The 15,404-nt window shown below is 34.2% G+C and overlaps 1 protein-coding gene across 1 annotated transcript; it reads left to right on the top strand.

Moving 5' to 3' along the window:
* Window positions 1-211: 211 nt before the first annotated feature.
* Window positions 212-14,123, top strand: LOC144255932 (EF-hand calcium-binding domain-containing protein 13-like). The gene is made up of 5 exons (XM_077801073.1): window positions 212-241; window positions 3,672-3,832; window positions 8,141-8,255; window positions 12,804-12,934; window positions 14,024-14,123. The coding sequence occupies exons 1-5, from the start codon at window positions 212-214 to the stop codon at window positions 14,121-14,123; spliced, it is 537 nt and encodes a 178-aa protein (XP_077657199.1).
* The last annotated feature ends 1,281 nt before the right edge of the window (window positions 14,124-15,404 follow it).

The following is a 15,404-nucleotide window of genomic DNA, read 5'->3' on the forward strand; positions in this document are numbered from 1 at the left end:
TGCTAGGTATTAAATCTTAAGTGAGTGTTACACTGAAGAGATAACTTCAGGTAGATAAATATAATTATAAATATAATTACTTAAATTTCCTAAATAGACATATGATCTTTTTTCTATTTCTGCAGGAAATCCTTTTGTACTGATGCTCAATCATACTTGTTGATCAAGGCCTTTTAATCCTGAAGAGCAGAATTTATCTCTCAGCAGAAAGATGGAAACAAAAGAACATTTGTTCTGCCAGGTATTTGTTCAAGACAGTTTTTAAAGATTCCTTGTTTTCCTTGTATTTTTTAGTTTATATTATTATACATCCATGATCATTAAGCAAATTTAGAGAGTAATAAAGTCCTCAGGAACCTGCCTAATATCTGAGATGATTTTTGAGCTCTTTTAGTGAACATATGTTGGACTGTCATCTAACAACCCAAATAGTACCATACCAAGAGAATTTCTGTGGGGTGTGATGGGAATACCTTTTGAATGTAGGGACCTGGATAATTCTTCAAGAGACCAAAGAATTTAAACTGTCTTCCAAAGTGGCTGTTACCATTTGCATTCCCACCAACAATGAATGAGTTCCTTTTGTTCCACTTTCTTGTTCATATTTGTTACTTACAGTGTTTGGGATTTTCACGTTTTTAAAATAGTGTCATTGAATTTTAAAATTATTTTAAAATTGGGCTGGGTATGTGGCTCAAGCGGTAGCGCGCTCACCTGGCATGCATGCGGCCCGGGTTCTATCCTCAGCACCACACACAAGCAAAGATGTTGTGTCCGCCGAAAACTAGAAAATAAATATTAAAAAATTCTCTCTCTCTCTCTCTTTAAAAAATTATTTTAAAATTGGCAAATAATAATTGTGTATATTTAAGGGATACAAATTGGTGTTTTCAGCTGTGTATATGTAATTGAATGATTCTGTCAAGATCATTCCATTGTTTCCATCACCTCATCAACTTATCATTTTTGATATAAGAATATTAAAAATTTGTTCTTTCAGCCATTTTGAAATACACAATACATTATTAACAAGTGTTGTTACCATACAGTGCATCAGATCACTAAATTCTTCCAGTGTAACTGTAACTTTGTACTCTTTCGATCAATATTTTCCTTTTCCCCATCCCTCCCTCTTCTCCAGCCTCTGTTAAACAGCTTTTTACTATGTGTCTATGAGATCAGGGTTTTTATATTTTACATATAAGTGAGTTCATGCAGGGTTGTCTTTCTGTACCTGGCTTATTTAATGTAGCTTTCAGTCTTATCCATGGTGTTGGGTATGACAGAATTTCCTTCCTTTTAAGCCTGGATAGTATTCCATTGTGTTGATATACTGCAATTTTTTTTTAAATCTATTTGTCCATGGACACCAAGGTTGATTTTATATTGTGGCTATTGTGAATAATGTTAAAATCAATCTGGGAATGCAGGTATCTCTCTGACATATTATTTAGTTCCTCTGAATATATACCCAAAAGTGGACTTGCTGAATCATATGATAATTCTATTTTTAGTTTTTTGAGGAACCTTCATACTATTTTCCAAAAATGGCTATACCAATTAATGTTCCAACCAACAATTTGTAAGGGTTTCCTTTTCTTCAGATCCTTGCCAATCCTTGATATTTTTTATCTTTTTGATAATAGCTATTCTAACAGGTGTGAAGTAGTATCACTGGTTTTAATTTATTTGCATTTCATAATGATTAGAGATATTGAACATTTTCTTTCAAATCTGTTGGTCATTTGTACTTTTTTTTTCAGTGCTAGGGATTGAACCCAGGGTGTTTTTCCACTGAGCTACATTCCAAGTCCTTTTATATTTTAACTTGAGAATAGGATCTTGCTAAGTTGCTAGGGCTGGCCTTGAATTTGCAGTTCTCCTGGTTCAGTCTTCTGAATTTCTGGGATTACAGGCATATGCTACTGCACCTGGTTTATACGTGTTTATTTTTGAGAATTGTTGGTTCAGATTCTTTGCCAACTTTTTAATTGGATTATTTTCTTGATATGTTTAGGTTCTTTATATAGTTTGGATATTAACCCTTTATCAGGTGTATGGTTTGCAAATTTTTTTTTCCCACTCTGTGGATTGTGTCATCATGCTGTTGTCTCCTTTGCTGTGCAGAAGGTTTTTAGTTTGATGCAATCCCCTTCTTGTTTTATTTTTTTCCCTTTTTGGTGTTGGGGATCAAACCCAGGGCCTTAGGCATGATAGGCAAGTGATCTACTACTGAGCTGTAGCCCAGTCCTTCATTCAGTCTTAGTAGTCGTTTTTTACTTTTATTTTCTGTGCTTTCTGGGTCATATTAAAAAAACCCCCGCCATTACCAGTGCTGTGGCACTTTTCCCAAAGGTTTTCCTCTAGTAGCTTTGTAATTTATTTTACCCATTTTGAGTCAATTTTATATATTCAAATTAGACAAGTAGTGTCTAATTTCATTCTTTTCTTTTTTAATTTCATTCTTTTACATGTGGATATCCAGTTTTCCAACCATTCATTTGTTGAAGATACTGTCATTTCCCCGTTGTATGTTCTTGCCACGCCTGTCAACAATCAGCTGACTGTAATACTTGAGTTATTTCTGAGTTTTCAATCCTATTCTAGTTTTTATGTTGTTTTGATTACTATAGCTTTATAATGCATTTTGAAATGAGGAAGTGTGATGGCTTTAACTTTGTTTTGCTTCAGATTGCTTTGGCTTTTTGGGGTCTTTTCTGATTTAATACAAATTTTAGGATTTAAAATTTTTTTTTTGAAAAATGACATTGGAATTATCACAGGAATTGCATCAAATATGCTTTGGATAGTATGGACGTTTTTATTTTTTAGTTGTAGATGAACACAATGTCTTTATTTTATTTATCCATGTGGTGCTGAGGATCAAACCCAGGGCCCCGCATGTGTGAGGTGAGCACTCTACCACTGAGCCACAACCCAGTCCCTCAATGTCTTATAGTTTTCATTATTGGATTTTCACCATTCTGACAGGTGTGTAGTGGTATCTTGTTTTAATTTGCAATTTCCTGATGACAGTTGATGTTGAGCATCTTTTTATATGCGTATTTGCTATCTTTACATTTTCTTTGGTAAAGTATTTGTACAGATCATTTACCCTTTTAAAAATAGGTTGTTCTTTTCTGATTGCTGTTTCAAGAGTCTTTTGTATATTTTGGATAATAGTCCTTTATGAGGTATGTTCTTTGCAAATGTTTTCTCCTAGTATTTATCCTCTCCTTCTCATGAAAGGTTTGTTCATAGAGCAAAATATTTAAATTTTAATGGAGTCAAGTTGATTAGTTATTTCTTTAATGGATCATGCCTTTTATTTGTATGTAATTTTTATGATTAAAACTATTGCTTTGTAAAGCATATGGTAAATATTTTCAATCTGATGCCTTAAGAACTAGATTCAGGTATTGTTAAATATATTAATGAATGCCATGTATTTTAGAGGTTCATAATGCATTGAGGAAAACTGATGATATTTAAAGTAGGTCATCTGAAATAATAATGCACTAATGAATAAAATCCTTTTTAACAAATTTCCCTTTGGTAGCATTATTTGAGAATAAATACTGATCTAACATGAATTATTGGACCCAGAATGTTGCATTTGATGTATAGGTACAAAGAGAACATGGATAATTGTGACTCTTGATTGTTCACAGGCAGAAGAAAATATTGGCTTATCAGTTAATAACTCTAATTCTTCTGGAACCAACTTTCGAACAAGAAATATTGAAAACAAGAAATACATCAAATTTTCTAAAATAGTGGAGGACAAAGTTTCACCTGAAATTAGAGGTTATAACCCAGAACATAAAAATGTGTAAGTTAAAAATGCTGATCTTAACTTTAATGAATTATGCTTTTGTTAGTGCCAAACATATAGTTTATGTTGCTTATTTGAGGCCATTCTTTCAGGAGCATAGCTTTAACTCTTAAATAGCCATTCTTATATTCTTTGCTCACTTCTGTCACAACTATATGGAAGTCTGTTATCTATCATAGAATACCAGTTAGAAAAGAGCAATTATCAAAATTATCAATGTGTCTGTAAGTTTATCTTTTTTTTTCCTTGTGATGCTGGGGATTGAACCCAGGGCCTTGAACATGTGAAGCAAGCACTCTACCAACTAAGCTATATCCCCAGACCATATAAATTTATCTTAGGGGGCTGGGGATGTGACTCAAGCGGTAGCGTGCTCGCCTGGCATGCGTGCAGCCCAGGTTTGATCCTCAGCACCACATACAAACAAAGATGTTGTGTCTGCTGAAAACTAAAAAATAAATATTAAAAAAGATTTATCTTAAAGATAATTTAGGAAGGAAATAAAAGCGTTCTTCTATCTGAGCTTGGGTTACTGGTTTCCATAAAATTAAACCATTTGAATATTTGTTAATTCTATTTTGTATATTTCATTGCCTTGGTTACCTTTTGTTAGTTACAAAAGAAGCTCTAGCCTTTCACATATATGCAGGATAAATAATGCTTATTTTTAATATTTTTTTATTTCTTACATGGCAATAGTGGAGTGCATTACATTCATAACTATCCATTCACAGCACAATTTTTCGTAACTCTGAAAGTATGTTCACGCCAAATTATGCCATTATACATGAGCTCTCTATTTTTTTTGCATTATAATTCTTAATACACCTTTATACCACAGTTTATCCATATCTCTGTTTAAAAGATTGGAATAGAAAACTTGCTTCTTGTAAAAAGAAGAAAGCTCTGAGAAAACATTCTGGATATATCTCACTTTATCTTTGTCCACCTATATGCTTGTCTTACCAATTGGTGAAGTTGGAAATTATCTGAGCATTGTGATTAAAGAGGCACTTAAACCCAAATCTCCTCTACTTACCATAAGTTTGTATTTCTACTTTATTTAATCTAACATTTTTATCATGATTTCTGTTAGATGGCAAAAGCAAGTCAATTGTTTCCAGAAGATCACAATAGAACTTGTTATCTAATAAGGAGTAGACGGTAGGGGAATGTCCCTTACCTTGTTTCTTTAGCATTGTTCAAAGTAGGTTAGCACCTTGGAGACACATGCCCCAAAGGAATGGAATACAGGACAAATATTTTAAAGCTATTCATTATTTATACCAAATCATCTCTATTCCATAAGATGTTGGAGCAGCTCAAAATTTAAAAACATACTTAAAAAAGAAGATGAAACACCACAATCATGTAGTAGAGTGGAAGCCATGATTGAACCAGTTATAGGAAGACTGAGTTTCAGGATGGATATATAGGGAAGAGGTGGGAGAGACAAAGCAGCAGTAGACTCTAGGCTGTGATCCATTAATGGTCGTGAAATTAATGGTCATGAAATCAGTTTAGAAAGTCACTACTAGTTGCTGGGCATGGTTGTACATTCTTGTAATCCTAGCAACTTGGGAGGCTGATGCAGAAAGATCGCAAGTTCAAGGCCAGCCTCAATAACTTACTGAGGCCCTAAACATCTTAGTGAGATCCTGTCTCAAAATGAAGAAGGGCTGGGGATGTAGCTCAGTGGTTAAGCATCCCTGAGTTCAATACTCATTACCAAAACAACAACAACAACAACAACAACAACAACAAAAACCAAAACCAACCCCCAAACTACACAACAACAATAACAACAACAACAAAAACCCAAACATACAAAAACAAAGTCACTACTGTTTTTTTCTTTTTGAGGAAATAGTTTAGAACTGATTACACTAGAGTACTTTTCACATAATATGGATAAGTATTGTTTTGTGGAATAGTTTGTTATTATATATTCTCTTTCTGTACTGTTTCTCAATAGAAAATTTATGTTAGCCTATTTATTTTCAAAATAGTTGAAAGTCATTGCCTATGGGACCAGAGGTCTGTAGAGGGGACTAAGTAAGATAGGTAATTTCTATTTCAGGATAGGAATTTGGGGAATTGGATTTAAAAGGGAAACAGAAGCCAGGTACCCTGGCGCATGCCTCTAATCCCAGCAACTCAGGAGGCTCAGGCAGGAGAATTGTGAGTTTAAAGCCATCCTCAGCAAAAGTGAGGCACTAAGCAACTCAGTGAGACCCTGTCTCTAAAATACAAAGCACAGCTGGGGATATGGCTCAATGGTTGAGTGCCCCTGAGTTCAACCCCCAGAACTCCCCTCCCCATAAATAAATAAATAAAATAAAATAAATTTTTAAAAAATAAAAGGGATACAGAGTCCAAAGGGCAAAGTATCTGCTGGATGTATGATAAAATTTTCTCTTATTTTACAAGTTTGTTTAGGACTAAATTTACCTAAAACTATTAAATATATAACTTAGTCATTATCCTGTGTATTACCTAGGCAGGTCTTGCTCTAAAAAGAAGGAACCATTTCTGAAAAAACTTTTAGTTCTGTGAACAAGGAAGAGTAAGATATTACTCCAAGTATGAGGAGCTGCAACTAAGTTGATGTGAATACTGGACAGGAGCAAATCTATGGGGTTTGCCATAGTAAGTCCCAATTTGTCTGCATGTTAGAATTATGTGGGTATTTTTTAAAACTTCAATATCGACCACACCCAAACACTTAAACCAATATTTGGGAATGGGACATAGGTATTAGTGTTTTCTGAAGCTCTCCAGGTAATTACAATGTGGAGAAGACAAGTTTGGAATCTAGTTCAGCCTGGAATCATTCCTAGTCAACAGTGTTTAAAGAACACAAAAATAATTTTATGTTTGTCCTTGAAATTTAGATATATCTTGAATTATCTGAAGTAAAACTATGTAGTTTTCCAAGAGCATTGGTCTTGTCTCTTCCAGTTTGATTCAGGCTAATTGTATTTATCTTTTGTATAGTTTATGTGATGTTTGTGTTGTGAAAATTCTTTGCAGTACAATAGGAAGTGGAAATAAGAAATAAAAGTAACAAGAAAGCAAATTATTAAAAGGCAGTTCAGCTTCTAGTGCCCAGACTTTAGCCTTGAAATACCACTTCTTATTAAAAGGCTCTTTGGAGATGTGGCCAATTTCAGGTAGAGAAAATATACAGAGAGGCCCAGAACATCTTGACTTCCACAGATAAGAAAAGTAAGGAAGAATGTTACCAGTGATACATCAGGAGGACTTAAGTGCCTACTTAAAGAAGCTCCTGCCTTTTTCCACTGAAGATGAGAAAATTAGAGCATCAATAAAGAACAATTTTTACAGGGATTAAACTACATCAAATATACTTAAATTCATGTATTCAAAATTATACAGAGAGTCAATTGGACATTATGTACTTCCTGAAGGAAAAAACACCACTTAAAAAACCAAGTGGTTTTGTATTTCCCCCTAAAAAATTAAACATTAATATGATCAAACTTTAGAATCCTATGATCATGATGAAACTGCCAGCAAAGTCCAGATTGGAAAATCTACGGGACAAAAGACATCATCTTCATCATTTTCATTATTGTCGAAAAATGAAAGGAGAAGCTATAGATAAAAGGAGATTTAAGACAGATTAGCCAACTATAACATGGGGACTTTATTGAATCTGATGCAAATTGTTGGAACAGTTTATATTGTTTAAGTGACAACCGGAAACTTGAACTCTGATTATCTTACTTTATGATATTAAGAAATGCCTGTTAATATTTCAGGGATCATAATAGCATTTTATTATGTTTATTATAGAAAAAAACCTAATATATATTATGGAGATATATATTTGAAATCTTTACAGATGAGACTGGATGCAGTGGCATAGCCTGTAATCCCAACTACTTGGGAGTTGGAAGGTGGTTCATAAGTTTGAGGCCAGCCTTAGCCATTTAGCAAGACCTTGTTTCAAAATAAAAAAGATGAAAAAGTATGGGGATTTAGCTCAGTAATAGTGTGTCTTTAGGTTCAGTCACCAGTACTCCTCCCCAAAAGATCTTTGTAATGAAATAATATGATACTGGAATTTATCTCAAAATAATAAAGGATAAGAACAGGGGTAAAGTTATAGATGGAAAAAGACTGGCCATTAGTGAAGCTGGGTGATAGTTACATGTGGGGGATAATTACATTATTCTGTCTATTTTGGTTTATGTTTGAAATTTCCATAATTAAACGTTGAAAAGAAGGAAAGAGGAAGAAAAGCAATCTAGGAGTTATTCTGATTTCTGTGTGATTTAGGTATAAAACATCAGTATTCCTATGTAGAGAAGAAAAATCCTCTGATTTTTCAGGAGCAAAAAAGTTCAAGAGAAAGAAAAGTTTACAAGTACAACTGCACAGTACAAGAACTGAGGTAAATATTTGGAAATTTTCCTTTCACCTTCTAATATTTGTCCTTGGGCCTCAAACATTCTTGTGTATTTTAAGTCCAAGTTTTAAAAATGTCACTATTTTAAGTGTTACTTCTCCTTCCTCTTCCTCTCTTTTTCCTAAGTCACTTTTCTACCCCTTTTTAAAAAATTTATAATTTTGAGTCAGGGCCTTGCTAAGTTTCTAAGGTTGGCTTTGAACTTGTGATCCTCCTGCTCCAGCCTCTGACTTTTTTCTTCTTCTTCTTCTTTTTTTTTTTTTTGAGTTGGAGTCCCATGTTGCCCTGGCTGGAGTTGATCCTGCCTCAGCTTCCTGACTTTAGGAGTGCATCAACATGCTTGGTTTTCCCTCTTTTTAAAAAAAATAAGATAAGGAATCCTTTCAGAAGATGATGAAAATTTGCCCTTTTTTCTCCATTAAACCAGTTTTTAGTTTTAAACCTGTGTCCTCTGCTGACATTTCTGCTATTTAAAAAATGAGCCTAGTGTTTCTTGGTTTGTGGCAGCATAACCTCAGTCTCTGCCTTCATCTTCACATGGGTCTTTATGGCCTTCTCTCCTCTATCTCAAATTTCCTTCTTCCTTACTTTTGTGAACATATCCATTATTGGATATCTCATTTCAAGACCCTTAACTTATATCTACAAAGAATTTTTCTCCAAATAAGGTTATATTCACAGGTTCCAGAGATTAGAACATTGACATATCTTTTTGTGGAGGCATCATTCAACTTCCTACATTTGATTATTTTTAAAAGTTTATTTCTATTCCAATTTCATTCAGAGCTTTTTAAATAAAATCATTCTTTTTAGATATTCATGACAGTAGAGTGTATTTTGACATATTACACATACCTGGAGTGTAAATTCTAACTAGGATCTCATTCTTCTGGTTTTACATGATATGGAGATTCACTGTGACGTATTTATGTATGAACAAAGAAAAATATGTCTGATTCATTCTATTGTCTTTCCTATTCTTATCCCCGCTCCCTTCCCTTCATTCCTCTTTGTCCAATCCAATGAATTTCTATTCTTCCCCCTCCTCTCCTTGTTTGTGTGTTAGCATCTGTATATTAGAGAGAACATTCAACCTTTGTCTTTTGGGAATTGGCTTATTTCACTTAGCACGATAGTCTCCAGCTCCATCCATTTACTGGCAAAAGTCATAAAATTCTTCTTTATGACTGAGTAATATTTCATTGTGTATATATATACCACATTTTCTTTATCCATTCATCTATTGAGGGGCACCAAGGTTGGTTTCATAGCTTATCTATTGTGAATTGAACTGCTATAAATTTTGATGTGACCGTGTCACTGTAGTATGCTGACTTTAAGTCCTTTTGGATTTAAACCAAGGAGTGGGATAATTGGGTCAAATGGCGATTCTATTCTAAGTTTTTTGAGGAATCTTGACTGCTTTCCAGAGTAGTTGCACCACCTTTCAGTCCACCAGCAATATATGAGTGTACCTTTTTACCTACATCCTCACCAACATTTTATTTTCATTTGTATTCTTGATAATTGCTCTTCTGACTGGAGTGAAATGGATTTTCAATATGGTTTTAATTTGCATTTCTCTAATTGCTAGAGATGATGAATCTTTTTTTTTATATATTTGTTTACCATTCTTATGTCTTCTATGAAATGCTTTGGCAGTAACTTGAAGAACTTTAAAGTAACCCTGTGACCTTGCTATGCATCCATTGCTCATTAATAACTACATCCTATTAATACCCATTCTCCTCATGATTCCTCAGGTTCACATTACTGTTCCACTAGGGCAGGGCACTGCTTGTGTCCCCTGTTTCCCAGATGAGTTCAATCATTCTCTTTTTAGTGTGAACAAGAGAGGCATATTTCAGTTAACATGTTTGACTAGAAGTAGCCATAAAAAGTGTGCAGCCATACAGCTAGTGGCTGCCCTGCAAGCATCTCAGTTGTTTTTCACAAATCATAATCCATCTTCTTTCAGCCCTGGTAGCAATTTCTCTAGAAGACATTTTCAAAGATTCCTTGGAGATCTTCTCTGTCTTGGGTTCCCACCTCCGGCAAATGCATGATGATGGCAAGAATTGTTTCTGGGACATAGTTGTCAATCTTGATCAATTAGACTATGATAAATGAGAGTTTCCACTGCTAAGAAGTAGAAAAATGACATTTTTTTCTAAAGAAAGCTGCTACATCAAGGGGGTATCATTTCCTGGTGCCCAGTGTTCTCCCTGTGCTTCTTTCAGCACCTGGGTAGCACGGAAGCATAGGGCTCCTAAGCATAGGAGGAACCTGGAAACGGATCTGAAGAATGGCAGACTCCCCATACTAACTCCTACATTTACTTTTTATTTTTCTGTTTTGATATTTGTTGTGCTTCCTTAATCTGAGGTTGAATGCCTTTCCTCAGTTTTGTGAAATTTGAGTTCATTATCTGTTAAGAGAATTTCTTCTCCCTTAATCTTTTACTATCCTTCTGATTCTTGTTAGATGTATATTAGACCTTATGATTCTGTTCTTCATGTTCTTTCACATTTGTATTAACTCTATGTTACTATAATAAAATACCTGAGAAATTAACTTATAAATTGAAAAAGCTTTATTTTGTCCTATGTTTCTGGAATTTTCAGTCCAAGATCAATGGCTCCATTCTTTGGGCCTCTGATGGGGCAGGAATATGTATATATGTAATGGCAGGAATATGTTACAGAAAAAACCACAACCCTCATGAGCTAAGAAGCAGAAAGTGAGACAGAGACTAGGATTCCATAGTCCCTTTGAAGTCATGCTTCCAGTGATCTAAAGGCCTGTCATGGAGTTCTACCTCTCAAAGCTTCTACTACCTCCAGACTTAGCCCAGGGACCAAGTCTTTAACATAGCAACCCATTAAACTATAGCAAGATTACTTCACATTGTTTTTATCTATTTCTCTTTTTCTTTCTTGTATTTTGTAATTTTTCCTTATGTACTTTGTGGTACACTTGTTCTTCATCCACCTGAATTTAATTTGCAGTTTAGCCTTCCCATTGAGATTTTTTAAAAATATTTTTTTAGTTGTTGATAGACCTTTATTTTATTTATTTATTTGCGATGCTGAGAGTCAAACCCAGTGCCTCACACATGCCAGGCAAGTGCACTACTGCTGAGCCCCAGAACCAGCCCCCCATTGAGATTTTTATGTTTTTTTTTTTTTTTAGTTGTAGGTGAACCCAATACCTTTATTTTATTTTTTACATGGTGCTGAGGATTGAACCCAGAGCCTCACACATGCTAGGCAAATGCTCTAACACTGAGCCACAATCCCAGCCTCCCCATTGAGATTTTAATTTCAGTTATTTTATTTTTTAGTTCTAAAAGTTTTACTTGGTGATTTTTAAAATCTGCCTTAAATCATATTCTTTGCTCATTTTCCTTAGTTACTTCACTATGGGTGTCTGATAAAGATTGGTATCTGATAAATATATAAAATCTTCGGGAATCTAAATCTGTCATTTTGTATGATTCTCATTTATATTAACTGTGTCCTTGAACATTTTATATTTTGTTCATTCTTTCACATATCCTTGATCTACATTTATGGGAGTCTCATGATAAATCTCTGAACCTCCAAGAGAATTTTTTTGAGAATTTATATTTGCGTCTGCCTTGCACTTCATAACTGTTACATGTCTGGGATCACTTTAAATGAATTTTTTAAATTTCTATTTTCCTGGCCCGCATATTTAGTGTAAATTTGAATTCAAAATTTGTGTGTGCCTGGAGACATGGCTATAACTGATGAGGAGAAATGGTCTTTCTTCTTCTCTTTCTATTTTCCAGCCCAGAGTTGAGACAGAAAGAAACCATACTTGGCATACTCCTCCAGTGAAGGTAAGTTTTTTCCTAGCCTACTCTTGCTGAGAACATTGATTTGAAGATTTTGGGATCTCAGTACCAATTTCTATCAATCTTTTGTGGCTTGAGTTTGTTTTCTATATTCTGAGTAGTCTTTGAAACTCAAGGTTATAGGTTCCATGTAAAATTGAAGACATCTATAATAGAGTCCTCCTTTTCTAAAGTGGTACTTTTCTATTTAGCTGTTTGTCTCTTAAATCATGTTTGTATATGGATAATTTACTCAATCATGACAATAATTACCTGTGTCATTTGAATAACTGTGTTGATTCTTCTCATTATTTTGTTCCTGTAGTTAAAATCTGTTTATGTAGCCTAGTCTGGTGGCTGAGTCATGTTGTTCTCACTATACCATAGGTTTTCCTTGTGCTATAAAATTCATGACTGCAAATTGAAGAATATGAATTAGAAAGCAATTAGTGGTATACTTAAGAAAAACATGGCTTTGCAGAACAAACACCGTATAGTTTATTTAAAAATTTAGCATATATGAAATGCAATTTAATTACAGAAAGCAATTTTACATCAGAAGCATAGCTAGGTGAGAAGCTCAAGTTATGATTATCTTTTAAGAGGTTCATATTCTAAGAGTGATGGATTACTAGGGTTATCTCAGGCACCAACGTACTTGCTTTTGGACCTAGATTGCCTCTCCCTCTCTGAAGCTGTCAAAGGAGGAGATGACCAGGAAAGAAAGCACTTTATGCCAGTTGCCGAATCAGTACCATGTTCCCAAGACTTCATTACCTCTTTATACATCTTCCTCACTTATTTGGTATTTAAATTATTGTATTCTATTCCTTAACTATTGCTTCAAGATTGGGTTTTTTATTTTCCAGAGTTATCTGTCTCTTTTGCATACGTAATGTCAAATAGTTTGTGCAAATTAAGAGACTGTGCTCTTAGGATCAAGTAGAGATAAGAGCACTGTACTTGGGATTGGAAGACTTAAATTGAGTGCTAATTAACATCATATTTTAGTTTAGGCTCTTGTAAAATTCACTTTACATTTCTGGGCCTCATTTTCCACTTTTGTACAAGAATCTTGTATTATATACACTCTTAATATTTCTTCTAATACTGATGATATATGATTTATTTATTTATAATAGTATCAAAGGAATCATCTTTTCCAGACATTTTTACTGACAGGTGATGAGATCTTTGATTCTTTGGCTGTTTAAAGATTTAAATTTTTTTTAGTTGTTGATGAACCTTTATTTTTTATTTATTCATTTATATGTGGTGCTAAGAATTGAACCCAGTGCTTCATGCATTCTAGGCAAGTGGTCTACCACTGAGCTACAACCTAGCCCCTAAAGATGTTTTTATTTGCCTTATTATAACAACTTTCTTAAAAAATTGCTGTGACTTATAATAGGAAAAATTGGACCACAATGAAAGAATAGGGTCTATTTACTGACTAGGATCAGTAAATTCTGTTCCTTACAGATACAGTGTGTAAAAGAAACAAGGTGGGAATTCTAGGGAGAGTATGAAACTCTATCACTTGAAAATTCTTTGGGAAAGGTTCTTATGATGAAAAAGAGAGAGAGGGAGGGAGGGAGGGAGGAAGAGAGAGAGAAAGGGAGGGAGGGGAGAGAAGCAGATAGATATGAATCTCAGGCTATTGATAGATTTGCTAATATTTAAAAAATTTTTTTAGTTGTAGATGAACTCAATACCTTTAATTAATTAATTAACTAATTAAATGTGGTGCTGAGAATCGAACCCAGTGCTTCACATGTGCTAGGCAAGCACTCTACCACTAAGCCACAACCCCAGAACTGGTTTGCTAATATTTTAAAATGTGGTTTTATATAATTGTATTTGCTGCTTTCTAATGTGGATGTTTCTTTGACAGGGAAAAGAAATTACATTCTAACCTCTCTCTGACATTATATGAAGAAATACCTCAAGGACATTTTTATGCAGAAGAATTAAGTGGTAATAAGAAGTTCTAGAATTACTTGAATAAATTTCCTGATTATATGCTCTTTCAGCAGTTAGTGCCTATTTTTCCATTCCCAGTGGCTTTTTCAACTGATATTACATTATATGATAAATGCTGCAGGCCCTAAGAAAACAAAAGTAGATAGTTTAGTCCATAAATATCTTTTGCTCTGTTGATTTAACTGGAATATTCTCATCAGCACCTTTTAAAAATTATTATTATTATTATTATTTTTAGTTGTCAATGGGCCTTTATTTTATTTACTTATATGTGATGCTGAGACTCAAACCCAGTGTCTCACACATGCTAGGCAAGTGCTCTACCGCTAAGCCACAGCCTAACCCTTATCAGTACCTTTATGCTAAGGGGGTATTCTACCCTTTACTCCTTCTTGACATTAACCTCTTCCATAACTTGGGATTCTTCTTTGTATTTATGGAGTAATTTGGCATAGTTTTCTTTCATTCTTAACTCTGCTCATTGTATTAGCTTAGTGTCCAAGTAGATAACCCCTGTGCTGCTCTAGCTTCCCACCTCTATTTCTCTGACCAGAAATCATGGCTGCAAATCATGATGGTCATCATGTTGAAATCTAGACTTTCATGACTTGTTCTCTGTTCACAATCTCTTACACTCTTAGCTCTTTTTATTTACAATTTCATTTCCTTGACCTCTGTATTTGGTGCACCAATATGATTTCTAGCCCAGAGCTCTCTCCTATTTCCTTTGGTGCCTATTTCAAATAGTCATTTCTTTCCTCAAATCCTCAACCCTATCACACCTATTTGTTAAAATTTAAAAACCCTTTTATTTAATTAAAATATTAAAATTTGCTTCTCTGAAATATATGAAAGTGGATATTTTCTCCCCCATTTATTTTTGTTCTTAAAAATTTTTATTATGGTAAAAATGTTTAGCATGAGATTTGCCTTCTTAACAGTTTTAAGTGTAAAATACAGTATTGTTATCTATAGGGACAAAATTGTACAGCAGAGCTCTAGAACTTATTTATTTTGTGTAAATTTTTGTTTTGTTTATTGCTATATTGCCCAGGCTTACCTTGAATTTGTGATCCTCCTGCTTCAGTATGAAGAGTAACTAAAATTTTATATCCATGCTTAACAACTTCCTGCTTTCTCCTCCCACAACGTTCCTGGCAACCACAGTTCTATTCTTGGCTTCATGAGTTTGATTGTTTTAGACATCTTATGCAAGTAGAATCACACAGTATTTGTCCTTCTATGACTGGCTCATTTAACTCACATAATGTCCTCCAGGCTCATCCATGTTA

This window comes from Urocitellus parryii, chromosome 7, assembly GCF_045843805.1.
Source record: "Urocitellus parryii isolate mUroPar1 chromosome 7, mUroPar1.hap1, whole genome shotgun sequence".
Taxonomy (NCBI): domain Eukaryota; kingdom Metazoa; phylum Chordata; class Mammalia; order Rodentia; family Sciuridae; genus Urocitellus; species Urocitellus parryii.